This window comes from Protomyctophum parallelum (genome assembly GCF_964188405.1).
Source record: "Protomyctophum parallelum genome assembly, chromosome: 15".
Taxonomy (NCBI): Eukaryota; Metazoa; Chordata; class Actinopteri; order Myctophiformes; family Myctophidae; genus Protomyctophum; species Protomyctophum parallelum.
Genome location: NC_139710.1, coordinates 27,596,061 through 27,616,549, shown reverse-complemented (window position 1 = coordinate 27,616,549; position 20,489 = coordinate 27,596,061). Strand labels below are relative to the sequence as shown.

Genomic DNA, 20,489 nt, shown 5'->3' with positions numbered 1-20,489 from the left:
TGCAGGGGCAGGTGCACAAATGTCACCAAAAGGGCAATCCATCAACATTTCTAAAACACCATAGGCCTATACTTGCAGGAGTGGATGATCATGTGGAACTACTATAGGTCCTGACTGGGCCAGGGGATTCGTCTCATAGCATAGTGAGGGTGTGAAGAGAGAAAGAAAAAGTAGGCCTACGTGAAATTGGGGTGTTCCTGCTGAATAGCCAATGCAAAAAAAAACCATCTAAAATGACACGGATGCTTTTCTGGCTTTAATAGGTTAATAAACTCAGGCAGCTGCTTATTGATGTCACTGTTCAGGTGATGATGCAGAAGTCATGACTCTCTAATGAAATATGCCAAACAATAAAAGTATAAAGATTGACATCTCATGCCTCCCCTCTCCTCAGTCCACACACAGTGAGAAAAGAAAAAGCAGTGTGTGTAAAAAGCTACATAGATACCGTTTGGGGTGCTTGGCTTTAGTGCTGCACTAAAAAACTCAACTCATATCATCTGTTGTGCCATTTAATGTTTTGTGCCACTGAACATGTATTGAGCTGTTATGCAGCTACAAAAAACAATGACTTGAAAGCTACACTATACACTATTCTGAAAAGTTGTGATCGCACTCGAGCTGCCCACAGGGCACAAGCTTTTAAATACACACAGCAGTGAGTTGAGCTAGGGCTGGTTTCACAAAATCACTGAGATTTCCTTTCATTACATTATACACTTGTCAGGTGCACACACACCAGAAACGACTAATGTCATCATGATCTGTCCACACAGTTCACTGGCTGATGGTTATGGTCTCGAAGGAATCGCATGTCACATACAGTTACTCCCATTAACATCAGTTTTTAATTTAAAATAAATAAATAAATGTCAGGCTCAGGTGAAAAAGAGATAAACCACAATGGTTTGGGCTTTATTGCTATTCCTTTACCTTAATACCATAAAGACATTAGGTGACACGTGGGGGTGGGGGTGAGTATGTACTAGTTATGTCTAGGTTAAGTAAAACTTAGGGCTGGGCCATGTGGACAAAATCAAACATCATTCACAACCATTTTGACCAAATACCCATTATCGTATTTCCCCCCAATACCATGTGAATACACAATCTACAGTGTATATCTACAGTGTAACACGACATGTGATCATGTAGATTCTACACGTTCACGTGTCGTGTTGCAACACTTGTAGACAAACAATTTATAAAACAAGGTGATTAAAACCAGACAAACACCACACTTATGCCACATCACGGTATTGACAATCCAAGATGATATTCTAGTCTCATATCACAATGTTGATAATATGGATATTGCCCAGCCCTATAGTAAAATGTGACTGAAAATGCAAGACATTCTCTTGGTGCTTGTGTGTTGAGCTGAGAGTACATAGGGCTGCAAACAACCATTCTTTTCTCAGTGATTATTCTATCAGTAACTTGTTCGATCAATAAAGAAGCAGGTTGTTTTTTTTAGTACGTTAACGAAACGATTAGCCACTTTAAGCTGAATTATTGCATACTTTGTGGCTCAACAGTGTTGTGCAAAAATTGTGAAAATATCCACATATAAGCTTGTAGATCTGCTATTTTCACAATTTGACATTTTCTGACAGTAGAACGAAAAAAACCTTCACCAATAATGAAATGGCCAAAACAGGGACCGATTATTAAATGAAACCCTTTTTGTTTTCTGAAAAACTTCAAATATTTACATAGCGTCACATTTGTAATTTTTGAATACTGTACAGTAATCCCAAAAGGGGGTCCCGTTCAGAAGGGTTAAAAAACCAAAGGGGTTTCCCGTCCAGAATGGGTTAAATAAATGAGTATCGCAAATGTTTTTCTTCTTAAATTGATTATTTGGATAGTGTTGCAGCCCTAGCGGAGTATAATGTGGTGGGAAGCAAACAGCATTCATTGTGTTTGTACAGGATCAACTGTGCAGCCGCTGACCAATGACCACAGGTCCCCATGTTCCAAAGTAGGAAGAGTTACTCCTCCTGAACAATGAAGAAACATCCACTCAAAGAGTAGTTTTTAATTGCAAAAGTCTATATTCTTTTTTTAAACAAAGCAATGTTGACAGAGAAGGCAGCCTGTCGTCGTTGCCAGCTATATGTCGGTGACAGAAGAACATAACAGAGGACAATAGTTGGAATATTAGGGTTGACCAACCTACAACCAAAGTAATAACTTTGACCATTATCCTAAAATAGTCCCCCGCAAAAAATAATAATATGGTTATTGTTTTTGACCTGTTGCTAACTGCACACCATGTCTGGTGTTTGCAGTAGCATGTAGCACCAATGGTTGTAGCAGGAACTTATTTCCATAGTGCTCCATCATTCAAGCATTATAAGTTAAAGTACCGCACACGTTGATAAAAGACAGTTCATGTGGTTAGGGGTTTTGCTTTTTTTTTTACCTTTCAGTTAGTGATCACAAGCAGTCTAACAGTGTTTCCCAGACTTCTTTCTGCTGAAGATAAGATAAATCTCTTCAGGAACTTTACAAAAATACATTGTGAATTAAACACTTCATTTCTTGAGCTTTTTTCTTAAATGATTATTTATGGTCCATTTTGACGTTTTCAGAAATTCCTTTAAAAAGATACTCCTGAAATATATTCCTGAAAAGTATTTTTTAATCTATTGAAATAGTATATCCACGACCCATAAAAAATGGGTCCGCACCCCAAAAATGTATTCTGACCCATTGTTTGGGAAACACTGCTGTCTTGTGACATTTGCAAGCTTTTTTGTTACTTTAGCTTTGATACTTTAATGTCTTTGCTACACACTAACTTGTCAGGTACAACAATGAATGACATGTTAACGGACTATACCCAAAGGTGAAACTAAACAAAAAAATTAAGAATACAGTGAAACGGACAACAGAACAAACCCCTAATTGCTAGAAAATCAGAGATGGGAAAGATGTGTAAGAGAGAATTTAAACATAAATAAGTGCTGGCCCCCTTCAGAATGGAAATGCTAACTAATCCTCCAAAAAATTAATAATAACTCAAAGAAAAGCAGAACCCACATTGTGCTTGAATATTCGCCATTCTAAGTGCAGGTGAAAGTGAATTGTAACACTCTTGATTTGATGCCAAATTAATGTGAGAGTTGACAGACGTTGCCGTTTTGGTTCTAAAGCTGGCAGCATAGCATGAAGTTGAACCTTTTTCTCCTAGACCGGCAGTTCTCAACCTTCTGTGGATCATGGATCAGGGCCCACCTATCTGTTAGCTGAGCAGATGGGTGGGCCCATGGGGCCGCGTGCATTTTCAGAGCACGTTTACATTATTGATCAATCAATCGATCGACTGTGTTACGGCTCGGATCAATGTAACCGACGTAGGCTACTTTAAAGTTCCTATTTATCTGTATCAAAATGAACGCTCATTTTTCACGTGTTCAAAGACAATATATATATATATATATATATATTTTTTTTTATATATATATGTCTGCTGAAGAAACCACCAAGCTCCAAAATGTTCATTTTTCAGGAAATGAAAAATAATCATTTTTCAGGAAATGAAGAATGCAAAATAATCTAAAGACTGAAAAATGGAGTTGGGTGGTTTCCTCCCAACAGCAATGATATGATGTTTTAGTATTAAAGTTATTTGTTATGCCAGATATTTTGGGGCCCCACTTGCAATAATATCCTCAAACGTTGAGAAGTCTAGTTTTAGGTAAAACATGACAGAATTGTGTGAGGATGAACAAAAAGGTAACAAACTAACAAAAATAAACAATGATTTCAAATAAACATTTGACATGTTAATGATCATCTAACTTTCTTGCTGAATGGAGTTGGGTGAATGCAGGTGAAGCTGAATGCCAGAGACACAAAATAATTTGTTAAATTGCTATATGTGGACAGTAATCCTTTCCCATATGCGACCTGAGGTATTGTGACAGCTGAAATAAGGCAGAATCTACTACTAACCAGTCCCACAGAGATATATGCAGCTTTCCATTCTGAAGGGGTTTTGATTGGCTCAGATCACGCTCTCCTAACAAGTGAGATGTTTTTTTCCAGGAACAAACCTGGGTGTGGCACCACAACTGCCTTGACCTATCAAGTGAGAATCCCCCCATCCTTTTTTCAGTCACCGTAGAGAAAAGAGAAGAAACCAAGTTGCCCCGCCCCCAAAAGACCTTTTTTCTCATGCTTAATTCATGTCTAGTTGCATGCCGGTGTCGCGTGCAGAAAACAGGCCGTATTCAAGGCGAGCTGTTAGCTCGTAGGCTATTTTCTGCGCGCAAGACACCGCTGCACGACCAAGCATAATGGGACTCACACATGAGCTTCAGACGCGTCGTTCGTATCATGGGAGAAAAGCAACCAATAGCACAGTCAGACCCACCGTGCGTTGACCCCTATTGTCAGCAACTTCGCCAGTAGTATTCTACACTCCAACATTAAAAGGGGCATTCCACTCATTTTCAACATTTTACTATGTCATTAATATACCTATGAGTGGAATGCCCCTTAAAGGAGAGCGAACCACACACATCCGATGCATAAGCATCGGCTTGCGTTTCAGACGCGTCGGCTAAAGTGCATGCGCGAGTCCAGCTCAAATCAGGCTTAAAGCCAAATTCATACAAAAATAGCCGACCTACAAGCTCACGAAGCGGCACGGATGCGCCACACTGGGAGCGTGTAGGACGGATATTTTGGGGCGCGACACAGCGTTGTGCGCCAGAGCATAAATTATGCTTAAGTTTAACACTTCATTCCAGATCCTAAATCGGTAGAGGTTAGCATTAAGGGAAGCAGAAGCTGATCCTAGGTTTGTGAACTCCACAGAGGTCGGAGTGAGATAGAGAGCGCGGGGGGGGGGGGCTACTGGCCGATGACCGCATCCAGCCACTTCTTGTAGGCGATAGCAAAGCGTCTCTGGTCCGGGCCGTGGCACCCGTCCAGGATTCCGCGTACAAAGCTGTGCTCAAACGACAGGACGGGGGGGCCGGGGGGCGCTGCCGCCGCTGCCATGGCGGCGGGCCCTCTCTTTAGTCGCTTGGTGTCGCGGGGGTCCGGCAGGCTGGCCCCCCTGGGGCCCCTGGCATCCACGTCCATAGCTTCGCTAGCCTGTGGCAGTCTATTGGTGGTGGTGGTGTCCGCCGCCACTGTCCCGCAGCCGCCTCCGCCTGCCGCGCTGAAGCTGCTGCTGCTGCTCTTACCCAGCTGGTCTGTGTGAGCGGTGGAGGGGGTCTCACCGGACCCTGTGCGGGCGCAGTGTGCTCCGTTCACGGTGCCGGGGTGCTGCTGGCCCGTCCTCCAGTGGTGCCACAGGTAGAAGACGGAACGCCTGGAATCAGTCGGAGAAGCATTATCGTCACTGTCGGGCAGAGACTCATTCATAGATATTTTTTCTCTCTCTGCATAAATGAATGCACCATTTTATTTATAATTGGTCGTATAATGGTGTCGAGGAAAAGTAGCCAACACTACTCTACGGATCTACAGAATTGGCAGAAAAAGTTCACCTATAACTTGCCCATTGCCTGCCGAGAATAGGAACATCAGGATGAAAGTAGTTAAGTCTATCGGTTGATTTTAAACGAATGAAAATAATTACTCACTCAGTCAATGCCAGACTAAATAATCATTAACACAGTGCCAGTGATTTCCTTTTTTTTCTTACCATTAAGTAGTCACAGAATATTTATGCCCACTACGACTAGTGGGGGGAGGGGGTGGCGGGGGGGAGTGAACGGCCACCACTGCGCCAAAACACAGCTGAAGTGGGTAAATAATAACAATAAATAAATAAAGTTCAAATCACAATGCCAAGTGACAAGACAAAGACATATTTCCAGCACCCTCTGGTGACCAACATCAGAACTGAAACTTTAATGAAAATGAAAATCTACAATATCATCATTCATTTTGTCGTCTTGTTGTCTGTCCGTTTTGCAGCATGGCTCAGCCCTAGATATCGCTCAGTGTCCGGATCTATCTTTTAGGACTTTCTTTCACGTTTAATACCTCCTGTGGAAATTAATGGTTCTGGCTAATCGGGCTGAAGCCTTGCCCAAATTGTCATACATCATAGATATATCACATGAAGTCTGAAATCCACATTGGAGGCACAACATTCCAATGTGAATCCGAAGATCGGCGACTCAATTTGGTATTCACTGAAACCTTGGTGTAAAACAGTTATGTAAAAGTTGCCCATGACCTTCAGTGGATCATAATGGTCCACTGAAGGTCACTTCATTTTATACTGTATAATATTTACGTTTTTGAATGAAGGGCGAGGCAGCTTGGTAAGTAACAAAAAATATGTACTGTAGGCCTGGGCCGTGGCTCAGCGGTCCAGACACCTTGGCTGGTAATCCAGTCTGGCACCAAACACATGAACACGCTGGTCCGTTGACTATCATTGCGCACGTTCATGACGACACGTGAACGCCGTTTCATACGTGAACGTGTGCAATGATACGTGTTGTATGTTTGGGCCCAATCCATCCCAGAATGCACTCTGTTCCTACCCGGAAGGAGTAGGAACAGCGCTCATGCGCTTTTGAGCAACTTAATGGATGGGAGGAGAAATCCGGTGCCGTCTCTATTAATATATAGTCTAAGATGTCACCCGCCATCTCTCTCCCCCATTTCCTGTCAGCCTACTGTCTGTCCCTCTATAAAAAATATAAAATAAAAGGCAAAAGCCGCAAAACAAAAACATTAAAAAAAAGAAAAAAAAGAAAAAAAAATATATATATATATACTGTAGATGCCAGACATTTATACGGACGTCACTGTACCGATGTCATACACGACTCGCATCATCATATGGCTCTTTTTGCACTTCAAGAAGCAAGCGTACTGTGCTGCGCTGTCCGTCCCATGTATGAATTTCACAGACACTACATACAGCTCGGTTTTCAAATAACATTCTCAGAACCCTCCAAAAAGAAGAAAAGCCCCAACGTTGCCAATCTACGATTTACCGGTATGCATACTGCAGTTGTGGGCCAGTGTCACACACCGAACAGAGCACAAGTCACAACCCATCATCACAGCGTGAAGCGCAATCCATCGCCATGTTTTTTGGCTATATAGAAGTGTATATTTGTATGTCTCTAAATGTTATGATGAATTGAACAAGGTGGACCCTCAATAAAAATAAAAAACAGTTTTTTGTATTGAGTTGTGCTTGAAATGTACTGTAATTCTGCAAACTGTTAATAAATACTTCAATCAATCAATCATCACTGACAGATGCCTATGATAGAGCTGAGATTATTTGCGCAACTTTCAGCTACACTTAAATTTGAACAAAAGACCATTGGACTCTAAATATAATTAGCCTCACGTAGCGATACTAACCCATTTTGGGCGGGAACCCCTTTTGGTGTTTTAAACATTACGTTATAATTTAGCTATTGAAAAATAGCAGATCTACAAGCTCATAGCGCGCCACCGAGTGGCGCGCTACGAGCTTGTAGGTCTGCTATTTTTGAAAATGTGCCTCAAATCTTTCAGAAAAAAAACTTTTTTTTTTAAATTTCACGTCAGGCCTGAATGGGCCAATATCACTTTATTAGATTTCCTTCTGCCTCATATTTGCATACTGGGCCCTGGTTGGTTATTATGCGTTAACAGTACGAGACTGTTAAGCCCCAAACTACAGTATGCACCGGGGCGCATGCAGCCAAGTGCTTAACCCATTCTGACCTGAGATCAGATTCATACGAGGTTTCCGCCGGACACACACTGGTCTGATGAACCCATTCTGACCTGAGATCAGATTTAAAAAATGTCAGTCGCTCTTCGATTTTTCAAAAATAGCAGACCTACAAGCTCGTATCGCGCCACTCGGTGGCGCGATATGAGCTTGTAGATCTGCTATTTTTAAATAGCTAAAGCATAACGTGATGCTGACACCAAAATGGGTGCCCGTTCAGAATGGGTTAATGTTCTTGCAATCTTCCGACCGACCAATGCATTTGTCCTGTTGTTTACGCCACGCGCACCCGTTTTAAAATACCAAATGATCATATTATATTTGGTCTTAAATGAGGTGTGGTCTGGCGCTAGCAGAGCACGTCGCTACCTGCGTTTAGAACCAGCACATAGCTGGTGGTAAAAACATTATGTAGTCCAGTGGTTCTCAAACTGTTTAGACCAGCACGTAGCTGGTGGTAAAAACATCAACTCAACAGTAAACAAAACCAACATACGTATTTAAACTGGCCAAACTATGGTATATTAACTGAGAGAAAGAGGCAAACACTATGAAAATATGGAATATTAACTGAGAGAAAGAGGCAAACGCTGTGGAAATAGCCGATCTACAGGCATTGAATGCCAGTACTCTTAAAGCCAAGCCTGAGAGGAATCACCTGTGACACCAGAGCGTCTCGTGACCGGGGTAAGACTGGATCAGGTCCGTGCACAGCTCCAGCTCCTGGTGGAACAGCTGATGGACAGAGGTTAGACCTGCTTGTTCCTCCTCCTCCTCCTCCTCCTCCTCCTCCTCCTCCTCACTGAAGGCTTCTGCTACGTCCGACGCCTCGCCGTTGGCTTGGAGAGGAGCTTGGCGCTGCGGACCGCCGCCACCATGGAGCGCCATGGTGGCGGCCGCCTGCCGCGCCAGGGTCTTGAGCAGAAACTGGCGGTAGTGGAAGCCGCTGTGGTCCGACACGTGCATGGACACCCACATGCGCATGGAGGACAGCTCCTCCTGGAGAACCTAGCGTCAGTGGTGGACGGCAACAAAGTACATTTACTTTACATTTATTTAACGTACAACAACAAAAAAGGTAGGGAAAGTGATTTCCTTTGGCTAGAGACGTAGTGAAATTGAACTTTTTACGTTTCAGTCTGAAACAGAAGTGTGTTTCATTATAACGATTATTATTATTATTATACATTTGTTTTATTAAATCCAAAACTGGTCTCGCCCAATACCACGATACCGCCGGTAAACACTGGACGTATTACCGCAATAAAATAAATCCATGCCGTCGCAGCCCTAGTACAGGCGTCCTTTCCTTCTTTTACGAAAACCACCACCACCTTAGTGGACTATCGTTCTCCACGCCCCCCCCCCCCCCCCCCCCCCCCCCTCCTCCTCCTACCTTCACGTTGTCCTTGGCCATGTGCTGGAGCACCCATGTGCGGTGGGACCAGGCGTTGTAGTTGGAGGGGTAGCGGTCGGCGGCGTCGGCGCACACCCTCATCTCCTGCCGCATGGTGCGGGCCAGCCGCTTGGCGAGCTGCTGGCCGCGCTCTGCAGCTGCCGCAGCGTCACACCGCGACGGCTCGTCGCCTCGCTCCTTCCTCCGACCGCCCTGGAGGACGCAGCACTCGCGCATCACCTGCTGCAGCACCCAGCGTCTGTGCAAGCGAGCACGCATGATCAATAATAAGTTACCATTTTGACCTGGGAACGATTCTGCGAATGTCTTCTAAATCCTGACTGTTTTCTTGAAAAAGCAGCTTTTTCCTATGTCAGTCGCTCTCAAACACTTTCATGTCACTTTTCACGATTCTTCAAAAATAGCAGAACTACAAGCTCGTAGCGTGCCACTCGGTGGCGCGCTATGAGCTTGTAGATCTGCTATTTTTCAATAGCTAAAGCATAATATAATGCTAACACCAAAAGGGGTTCCCGCCCCAAAATGGGTTAATAATAATAATCTTTAGTTCCTTATCTGCTGCAGCACCCAGTGTATGCAAGGAGTAATAAGAATCATCATCATATTTATCTCATATCAGGCCATCGAGGTTCATATCACAAAGACAATAGCATAGAACACAGAATAGAAAATGACAGCAGTGAAAGGAAAAGGAATTTGGACAGAAACCCACTTGGCTGTCATAATTATTTGTAATTAATTTGTTTCTTCATTTGGGTTTCTCTTGTCTAGTGTTTATTTATTTTGATTTATTTGCCCAAATTAACTTGGTTGTTTTTAAGTTAACATTTTATGCCTCGGGTGGACACATTAAGAAGTTACACTTCCGTAGTTTGACAGCGTGACGCGGAAGATCAAATGTGTATGTTGCCGTGTTCATGAGCACCAGTGATCTCATTCCCGTATGTTTCGTAGAACAGCCAGTGAGTATCACTATCGCTCCCTCAGGTCCTAAAACTAGTTGTTCTGCATATACTTGCTGGGTGTCTACTAGTGCCTGCAAGAGTTGCACAATAAAAACGCAGCAGTATGCAGAACAGCTGACTCGTTTAGAGTCGTTTTTGGACTAGGACTAGTGATGATATCCCCCATTTCCATACAATTTACAATTTAGGCATTTAGCAGACGCTCTTAATCCACTAAATCCAGCGCTATAAAAGCGCTTCAATGTTCACGTTCATTTGCAAAGGGGCAGCGGGCAACATGCGATGTTCTCAGAGACCTACCGGTGGATCCATGTCTCAGGGCTCTTGGGGAACTTGGTCAGGGCCAGTTTCCCCAGGTAGAGGTCCTTCTCTGGGTTCAGCGTACCGCACTGCACTAGTTCCTTCCTGCAACACAATGTCCTCAAGGTTTAGGGGTTCCCAGCACTGGCCTGTCTTGGCCAGGACTACGGAGAACTGAGAAAGGTCATTATTAGTCGTCAGTATTTGACCAGAAAGCAAAACAAGACGGTATGACTTCAAAAGTGATACGATGTATGTAATTGTTTTTAATCTTTGAAGGTATAAAATAATTGTATAATAAACATTGTATGTCCTGTTTGGCAGTAGCAGATTATTTTGATAATTGGTACAGTCATTGTTTTTTGTGATCAAGTTTTTATTGTAATTTATTTTGTTAATAAAGGTTTCCCCTACCCCCCAACCCACAGGTTGAACAGCATAGACGGGACAGATAAGTAAGCAAATACAAATAAATACAAAATGACAATACAGCAAAGAACTAAATCAAATATAGGTACAATACCGTTGGAAAAAAGAAAGGTAAAGGAGAGAAGAAATAACAATAATCAAGACAATAAATGGATGTATTGTTATGTTGGCATGGTTTAATGATGTCAAGCGTATTTTCTTTTGCCCCATTGGTTCACGCTATAGAGAGTTCCAAAGAGATCATGTGGATCCATTAGGACTTTAAGTTTTTGGGGAGGTTTTCATCTTAGGACCTTCTTTGCAGCCGTCAGCCCTAAGAGCACAAGTCGGCTTTTTGGCATTGTCAACCCGATCGCTGAATCGTCATTCAACATAAAAATATTAGGCAAGAGGGGAATACGAGTTAACAATACCTCGGATAATACTTCTGAACTAAAAATGATCAACATCTGGGCACTCCCAAATCATATGGATATGTTCCCTATTTGTAATTGATGCAGTTGTACAGAGCCAGAGTTGAGAACGTTTCCTTGGGAGTCAAATAGAATCTATGAGTGAATTTAAAATTCAACATGTGATGGTTAATCATTTCGTGATGAGAGGGGAATATTTTCCCAGACTCTTTTCCAATTGACCAGCTGCTGCCAATTCTTTAAGTCGACATTCCAGATTCTCTACAAAGACCATAGAGACACCCATTGGCGGGCAAGTAGATTCTCTTAACTTCTTATACAAATAGGATAAGCCTTCACATTTGGGAATCTTAGTAAACGTATAATGTATACGTTATCATCTGTCATGTTTGCACTGTGCAAAACAGACATTTACTTTATGTATCTTATGGTCAGGGACATGGGGCTGGGTCAGACCGTCATACCTGACATTCCATGCGGTGGTGAAGTCTGGGTTGAGCAGCAGTAGTGTGCAGGTGATGTCCACCAGAGCTGTGTGTACACACAAAAGACACACACAAACACACACAACATTTTCAAATGATATACCCCCAGCTCTGGTGGAAGACACACACAAACACAGCAGTCAAATCCAGGTTTGGAGCTGAGACACTCACAGCACAACGGGGATGGCGCCCACACAAGATTGCTACAAATGGCACTTGGGCCACGTTTACGCGGCAATGATCAGAACAGAAAGCGACAAAGTGCCGCTGTGTTCTCACTTTTTATTCTGCAGTTACAGTTACTACATCTATGTAAAAGCGCACATTATGGCGTGAGCCATGATGTCACACGTTTTGTCGTGTTTGACCATTTACATGGAGACGAGAGGCAGAGCGTTTTCAAAGATTGCCACTCTGGAACGGGGTTTCACATCATTGCGTTTTCAACCCCCAAAAACACTGGCTCCGTCCAAAACGGAAGGCACATCTTGACATTTTATTTCGCCGTTTTCACTACTAGAAACGGGGCCTACAGTAAGTGTCACATGGGTGGACCACATCAAAAACATGGAATTAGCCATTCGCTAAACCCAACCTCAAATTGATTGTCCAATGCCAATCCAAATAGTTTAGCAACCGTTGCTAAGGCTGGCAAGCTTTCGAGACCTCATAGCCGTCTTGTATTTGTTTTCCTGAATAAGAAATAAGTTTAGGGTTAGGCATAGTTTCACTGGGGTTACGTTTAGGAACAGGGTTAGGTTTAGGCACCGTTTTACTGAGGGTAAGGTTAGGAATAAGTTTAGGTTTAACCGTTTTAAGCATAGTTTACTAGTTTAGGAATACCAGGACGATTAGTTCCGCCAGTTGTGCGCCCCGTGGTGACTGTTTTGAGGCGAGCTTTCCAGTATCGTTGAGAATCAGTGTGTTTTGGAGCCGCATACCTTCAGGGTCCAGCCAGTGCTTGCGCTGGCGGTGCTGCAGCAGCTTGTTGTGGACATACGGGAGCAGGAACTTCACACACCAGCTCTCCACGCCCAGCTTGTTCTCCTCCAGCACGATGGGGCTGCGGTTGTAGCGTGCCTCCACGCACGGGATGAGACCGATCTCATCGCTGCACACCACGGAGGGGGAAAGAAACACACAGGGTCAGAGGCTTAAAGCAAAGACAAATATCAAGAGTGCTTTGTTTAGACGGAAAGCACCGTCTATTTATTTATAAATATAAATAAATGTAAAGATTGGCTAATTCATTTGTAGATGATCAATAATTGTAGTCCAAGTCCAATACTATGATAATATTTCATTCTTAAATGGGCATTCTTCATATTGAGTAATTGTGCTTCAATATTGTTTTTGATGCCAATACTTTTGAACAATGACTTTTACTTGTAACAGTATTTTTACACTTAATTTCAGTCAAAACAAAAACAGTAAAACCTGCATGGAACTAAATAGTACAACACGATTTTGGGGGTCCTCGACATGAAAAAGTTTGAGCACCACTATAGAACGTTTTTCAGAATACTGTTAGGATTTAGAAGACTTATTTATCTTAAATCGGCCTCAGGTCTCAAGTCTTCCCATTTGATCGTCCCATTTGATCCTCCATCAGTAATAATGATTTTATTTGTATTACTTTCCCAGCAGTACTGTATGACAGTGTTGCTCGACAACAATCAACGAACCGGAGCTGACAACAACAACTCCTCATCAGATAGCGATGCAGTGCAACATGCAACACTTTAAGTTTATTCACTTGCATGTTGGGATTCTTCTAGAAGGCGTTGGCCCACTTGGCCACCCTTTGGTCATTTGTCAGTTACAAGTGACTTTGTAGATTTACATTAATATTATTACAACATGCATTAACCAGCTAAACAAGCCCCATTTTATTCAACAATGGCATCATGTCTGCAGCTTGCGGATCAGCTATTTTCTAAATTATTTCGCCAAAGTTTGACACAATTGTAAACATTTGAACAGGTTGACTTTGGCACTGTAGGCTATATTCAATCATGTCAATATTGTTGCACTTTTACTCAAGCAATAATTCAGTTTATTACTATTTAGTATTACATTTTTATTTTTTTAAAGATTCGTTTTTGGCTTTTGTGCCTTTATTGATAGTTACAGTGAAGACGGACAGGAAAGAGGGAGAGAGAGAAGGGGAGAGCCATGAAGCAAAGGTCGTCATGAACAGGACTCGAACACACGACGCACTGTCAGGCCAGAGCCTATATGTGGCATGCACCTGGACCACTAGGCCAGCGGGCTCCCCAGTATTAATATTTCTACATTATGTTCGTGCGCTATGCTGGTAGTGGTACTTTGTTTTTCTGGCTTTCAGAAATGACATCACATGGCAGCCAAGTCTATGGACTTTTTATGTGGCAGCCACAAATTCTGTGCAGGTGATTCTTTTTCTAAGTGCTGGAGTTTGGAAGCACTAGTCGTATGTCACTGAACGAGCCTGCGTAACACCCGTTTCGAATTTGCACATAATGCAGGAGGCAGCAGCGCGACCCGTTAACAAAAATGAGTGCTTCCAAACTGCAACACTTAGAAAAAGAATAACCTGCAGAGGATGTCTTGACAGAAAGTAGCTCATAACATGTCTACGGTGGATTTTTATGAAAAACAAGCCCGGCAGATTGAAAGAGGATAATTCAAGCTTGGACTACAGCTGCAATGTTGGTGAGTTTAACATAGTTTAAGACAAGCAGATCGCAAACCAAATTGGATGAGTGGAGAGTCAATGGAGGGTATTGCAACTCTAGATTCATCCCATTATAAAAAAATCTAGAGTTGCAAATTGCGGCTAGCCAAGAACATCACCTTATTTCAACCAACATACATTCTGCCCACTGAGACGGACATCGTTGGATGAATCAGAGAGAGTCCGATCGAGGCCAGAATCCACTTAAGTCATATCATAACTAGTCAGATCTGGCCCAGAATAAGCTATATTAATTTGTGAAGACGTCCTGGAAATGACGTAAAGATCATCCCCATATGGGCTGTGATCTGGCCTAGTCCTGAACGTCACCGGAGGACGTCATCATAATGTCATTTGGCTTGCTGGGAATTCACCCTTACAGGTCTGTAACTGACTGTCTTTGACAGTGTACAAACCCCAAAGGGTTCCAGATAACTTCCATGGGTGCATTTGGTTGCATGGTGTACACTGTCAAGAGTTTAGGGGAGACCTTGAAATGTAGAAGTTTGAGAGCTATTTCTTTAAAGTACAAAATGAGAGCACTTAATTGTTCTTCCAGCACTGTTTGTTTGTTTGTTTGAGTGTGTGATGGTTTATTAGCCTTGCTGATGCTCTCCATTCCATTACCGTGGCTCAGTCACAACAACGCTGCTGCAGTACGACGGTGTCGTTCGCCGACAAAAGCGACACCTCCTATAGCCCGACAAAACAACTCGTCGTCGGCCGGCGGACAGCGACATTACATGCACTGATGCCAGTAACTATACAGTGTAATACTTGCATGTTGGGGTTCTTCTTGAAGGCGTTGGTGATGTCTTTGACCACCCTCCGCACCAACACATCGACCTCCTCCTCGGACTCCGCCATCTTTAAAAAAAATAAAATAATAGTAATCCCGAGGATGACGTCACCACGACCCCGTGCGTCATCATCATGCTCTACTATGTTCATCCGGGTCGTTGTTGATACGTGACGTCGAGCGTGCCGTGCCGTGCTGTGTGTACGTGTGTGTGTGTGTGTGTGTGTGTGTGTGTGTGTGTGTGTGTGTGTGTGTGTGTGTGTGTGTGTGTGTGTGTGTGTGTGTGTGCGTGTGTGTGTGTGCGTTTGTGCGTGCGTGCGTGCATCCTCCAAGTGCGCATGTGTGTGTGTGTGTGTGTGTGTGTGTGTGTGTTTGTGTTGAAAATAAACTTATTTTGCTCAGTTTACAGGTTACAGCTCTATGGTCTACAGCAGTAGTAGCCTACATTAAGCTTTCAAATATTTGGACAGGACAAATATTTATATTAATATAATTAATTTAAATCAGAATCATCTTTTATTGTCACATCACAGTTTTACAAGTATTTTTTTATTATTTTATTTAACCTTTATTTAACCAGTAAAAACCACATTGAGACTGAAGTCTCGTTTACAAGTGTGAACTGGCCAGAACAATAGGCAAAATAAGTGACACAACTCTGCCAGTAACAAAAAATAACAACAAAAAACAGGACAGACATACAATGCTCATTAATACAGTACCCACTACCAAAGAAGCTAAAAGGGAGAACAGGAACGCGACCAGTAAGGACTAAAAAATCTAAGCAACGGGAATTGCTAGTTGACTAAAAAAGCAAGCTGACAGTTGCTATACGTCAAAGCAGGAGCAGTGTATGGGAAGTGTGCCCATGGCAATCCATTTAAAGCTCACTAGGGGAATCACAGCAGCCAGTTTGAGTCTGGACTGTAGGTCATTCCAAGACCAGGGTCCGAAATAAGCAATGCTTTTTTTCCCAGCCTCAGATTTTGTTGGGGGCACGACATAGCGTAACCAACCATTTGATCTGAGGTTGAGAGAGTTTTGGACAAGTTCAAATTTAGAACCAATGTAACGTGGGAGGTTACCAAGAATGGCTTTATAAATGAGAGTATACCAATGTAGCAACCTGCGAGACGTTAAGGAATACCAACCCACAAGGGCGTACAGAGTACAGTGATGAGTCCTATAGGGGGAATTGGTTATAAACCTCAATGCAGCATGAAACAGGGGGTCAAGTTTGCTCAGAGTTGAGGAACTAGCAAAGCGGTAGACAGTATCTCCATAATCAAGCTGCGACATGAAAAGGCCTGTAACCAGCTTTTTGCGAGAAGCATTAGAAAAGCAGGACTTCATTCTGTAGAAGAAGCTCAGTGTGAACTTAAGCTTTTTTGCCAAGGTGTCAATGTGGTGTTGAAGTTTAACTTGTTGTCCAACCAAATCCCAAGATATTTATACAACTCAACCCATTCGATGGATACTCCATCCAGAGTGGTGATATTTGAGGGGACATTGACTAGGCTATTTGGAGAAAATAGCATGGCCTTGGTTTTGTGGCCGTTTAATAGCAATTTGCTGTTTAGCAGTTCATGCTGCAAGGAGACAAAGTCAGAGGCCAAGTTTGACACTGCCACATCAAGTGAGGGGGCACAGGAATACAGAATTGTGTCATCTGCATACATATGGTACCTACTATGCTTGGATTGACTACAAATATGGTTCACATACAGCAGAAAAAGCAAAGGTCCTAGAATGGAACCTTGAGGGACTCCTTTCTCTAGGGTGATAGAGTCAGACAGTGTGTCACCAAATTTAACACACTGTGTGCGGCCAAATAAGTAGCTTTTAAACCAGCCTAGCACATTATGGCGAAAACCAGTATTCGAGAGGACATTTAGCAAGACATGATGGTCCACACCCGTGTGAACCGAGCTGTTCCTTGGAGTGGTTGCACCACTCAAAAAGTGGGTGGATATATATATATTATTACTTCACATTATTCAAAAGCTATAATCTTATTGTTTTAGGAACACTTTTGTCAACTCCGTCAGATACATGTCAACTCCGTCATACACAAAACCTGACGGAGTTGACGTCTGACGGAGTTGACAAAATGGCATTATTTTTCATCTTAACCCTCTGTAGTACAATGTAGCCATTTCGTTTTTTCTTCAGTTGTTAGCTAAACCTAACCCTAAACTAAAATACTAAACATTATTTTGGAATTCTTAACAAAGATCATAATAATGTCCTGACGGAGTTGACATGTAAAAGCTGTGACCACATTGATATCAACATTGTTTGTTTAAAATATCAAACAATTGAATGCTTGTCAGACCAGGTGCTCCACTGTTGCAACAAATATAAACAGGACTTGGAAAAGGAGTCTTCAGGCTAAATCTGTCGACAATATTTTCGGATTAATTTAAGACTTTTAGAAAACCTGACGGAGTTGACGGAGACGTGGGACACACATTTGATATGAGATATTTATTGGAAAATATGAATTAAATTTAACTGTGTATATTGTTTGCTATGTTGTTGACAATCTACTTTCATTTAGTATGTATATTTATGGGATTGTGACAGTATTAGACACGTTTTTGGCTGTTTGAAATTATGACCAGTTGCTGGGGACAGGCTAAATACAGGCATGTTTGGGTACAGAGCCTGCTTTTAACTAATTCAGATGGAATATGAAAAAATATATAATGAAATTAATGTCATAAGAATACACAACTGTATTACATAACTTTGCAAGTGCTTTTATTTTTATGAATTAATTTATTTTTATGTGTGGGACATACTTTTGTCCCTCATCTCAAGAATGAGTAACGTATGTGCAAATGAAGTAGGCTATGTATGTATGTGCAAGTGAAGTAGCCTAACTAAATGTATGTATGTGCAAGTGAAGTATGCATGTATGTGTATGTGAGATATGCATGTATGTGCAAGTGAAGTACCAATATATATGTATGTGCAAGAGAAGTTGTATGTGCGAGTTGACTATGCATTTATGGCTTAAACGGCTTCCCATACACTCTCCAACATGGTTAAAACAGAGTTAACCAGTGTTTAGGGCGTGTGCACCAGAGCACTCTCCAACTCCCCCGCGTAGGTGGTCAGGAGGAGCATGATGGCGAAGCCCGTCAGCAGGCCGGCATTCTGGATGGCGAACGTCAGCAGGAAGCGCCAGCCGCCCGCCTCCTCGTCCTCGCGCGCGACCGCGTTCATCTCCGGGAACATGCCGGCCAGCGCGATGTAGAGGAACATGCCGCCCGCCAGGCCGAAGATCCACACCGGCGAGAAGCTGTTGCTCGCCAGGATGCCGAAACCCAGGCCCAGGTAGCAGCAGCAGGCCGACAGGAAGTTGAAGAACAGCGCCTGGAAGACGCTCATGCCGGAGTTGAGCAGGACCGCAAAGTCGCCCAGCTCGTGTGGGAGCTCCTCGAACAGGACGGCCACGGAGGTGCCCACGCCCAGCGAGATGGAGGTGGAGAAGGAGGCACCGATGGTCAGGCCGTCCACGAAGTTGTGCAGGCCGTCGCTCAGCGTGATCATCCAGGCCAGCGTGCCGACGGACGACAGCGGAGGACCCTTCAGCCAGGAGAAGGCGGCGGGGGCGGCTCGGCTCGAACCCTCTGCCGTGCCCTCCTCCACGTCGACGACGTTAGCCGCGGCCGAGCCGCTCTGCTCCTCGCGGTGGCCGCCGTCGCGGCCTTTGCCTCTGTGTCCCAGCAGCCTCTTGAGGATCTTCTCGGTGAAGAAGAACACGTAGAATCCTCCGAAGAGCACGACAGACACGGGCGCGTACGAGTCCACGGTGGGGCTCATGCCGAAGGCCTCGGGGATGAGCTGGAACAGGGCGTTGGAGTACAGCGTGCCGATGGCCAGCGCGATGAAGTACAGCAGCAGGCGCTTGTAGAAGGCCCTGCCCATGAACGGCACCACGGCGGCGCCGAGCAGCGAGCTCAGCGAGATGACCGTCACGCACGCCAGCGCATAGCCCCACACCTCGGCGTCCGAGGGCCTGCGACGTCTAGGAGCGCCGGGCTCCTGTTCCTCCTCCTCCACCGCCGCCGCCACCTCCTTCTTCTTCTCGCAGGCCCTGGCGTCCAGACACGGCTGCTCGAGCACGCCCTCAGGCAGGCACTCGGAGCCGTCGGCCTCGGGCCGCACGGCCGGTGGACTCCGGCTGAGAGTGGTCAGCAGCGAGCGCAGCTCGGCCACTGGGACGGGGCCGTCGTCTCCGTAGGCGGCCAGCAGGCCCCGGAGCGCATCCTCCTGGGCGGGAGGGGGATGGACCCCTGGCCCCCGGTGGGCCTGCACCGTCCCGCCGAAGGATAGCAGCAGCAGGAGAACGGCGAGCGCCGGGGCGGTGGTCGTGGCGCCCACGCGGCCACGGCTGAACCGATACTTCATCGTGATGGCTCCTCCGCTATTCGGAGAGGGCCTTCGTCTGACAGGGTGTAAGGGTGGAGAAGGTCCTTGGTCACAGGAGCTGACCAGCTGGTATAATCCGGAGTTGGGTCTTGGCTATATCTTTACCTTTACGGACTAGTTAATAAAACTTAAACTGAAAGGCTTACTTTAGATTCTCAAAAAGACACGATAGAAAATGATAATGCGACAGAGACGGTGCTGGCAAAATGCCTTATATAAGGAGGGGATGACGTCACAACTAGGTAGGCGTGACATCAGCCCTGACACAGGGTTCCTGCAGAGCACTCTGTGTCAGACTGTGTGATACTTTCTGTGGCACTCAGCGTCGCAGGACCTTATTCTCGACAAACCCACGATCCGTTCAGTGAGTATATGCCGAATGCACGGTGACGTCAGTGCTGTGATGTCAGTGCCGGTTGTCGGAGAACGTGGAGGTCCAGTCTATGACGCACGGTGGGTCCAACTTTGGGAAAGAAGTCCATAGACTCCGCTGGCAGGAGTCTATATAAATATATATAATAATTTACCTTAAACAAACATTAAAGTCCATAAACTTGGCTGGCAGTGTTGGGGAAAGTTCACTTTCTATGCCTCACATTTTAAAAACGGAGCCCATACAGGTGGAAGCTGGTGGGGTGGTGGCGGGAGTGCAACGATTAACAAACCACAGAACTGAGCTGAAAGGCAGCAGCAGCACAGCAGAGCTGAGCAGCAACCAGTACTGTAGACCAGGGGTTCTCAAACTGTTTCACGTCAAGGACACCCAAATTGACACTAATTATCCTGCGGACCCCCATTAGAAAAGATG

At 44.3% G+C, this 20,489-nt stretch overlaps 2 protein-coding genes across 3 annotated transcripts; both read right to left on the bottom strand.

Annotated features, from left to right (window-relative positions):
* Nucleotides 1-878: 878 nt before the first annotated feature.
* Nucleotides 879-15,320, bottom strand: ptar1 (protein prenyltransferase alpha subunit repeat containing 1). Of its 2 annotated transcripts, XR_014570420.1 has the most exons (8): nt 15,224-15,320; nt 12,668-12,837; nt 11,706-11,772; nt 10,400-10,504; nt 9,114-9,372; nt 8,376-8,725; nt 1,524-5,332; nt 879-1,439 (listed from the first exon to the last, which is right to left on the bottom strand). XR_014570420.1 is itself a non-coding variant. In XM_083784800.1 (7 exons), exons 1-7 carry the CDS (start codon nt 15,307-15,309, stop codon nt 4,867-4,869), a joined length of 1,503 nt encoding a protein of 500 aa, XP_083640926.1. In that variant the 5' UTR covers nt 15,310-15,320; the 3' UTR covers nt 879-4,866. The 2 variants fall into 2 exon arrangements, 1 of the variants encoding a protein (XP_083640926.1); XM_083784800.1 differs by having other exon boundaries at nt 879-5,332.
* A 2,993-nt stretch (nt 15,321-18,313) lies between these two features.
* Nucleotides 18,314-19,660, bottom strand: LOC310871774 (metal cation symporter ZIP14-like; the record flags this gene model as incomplete). The annotated part of the gene is made up of 1 exon (XM_083783411.1): nt 18,314-19,660. The coding sequence occupies one exon, from the start codon at nt 19,658-19,660 to the stop codon at nt 18,314-18,316; it is 1,347 nt and encodes a 448-aa protein (XP_083639537.1).
* Between the last annotated feature and the right edge of the window lie 829 nt (nt 19,661-20,489).

Excerpts from the sequence above, each read along its gene's own strand:
- ptar1 (XM_083784800.1), bottom strand. The coding sequence starts at position 15,309 with ATGGCGGAGTCCGAGGAGGAGGTCGATGTGTTGGTGCGGAGGGTGGTC. Across the intron at positions 12,838-15,223 it reads TTCAAGAAGAACCCCAACAT|CGATGAGATCGGTCTCATCC; the intron begins GCAAGTATTACA and ends CGTGGTGTGCAG. Across the intron at positions 9,373-10,399 it reads CCTGAGACATGGATCCACCG|ACGCTGGGTGCTGCAGCAGG; the intron begins GTAGGTCTCTGA and ends TCGCTTGCACAG.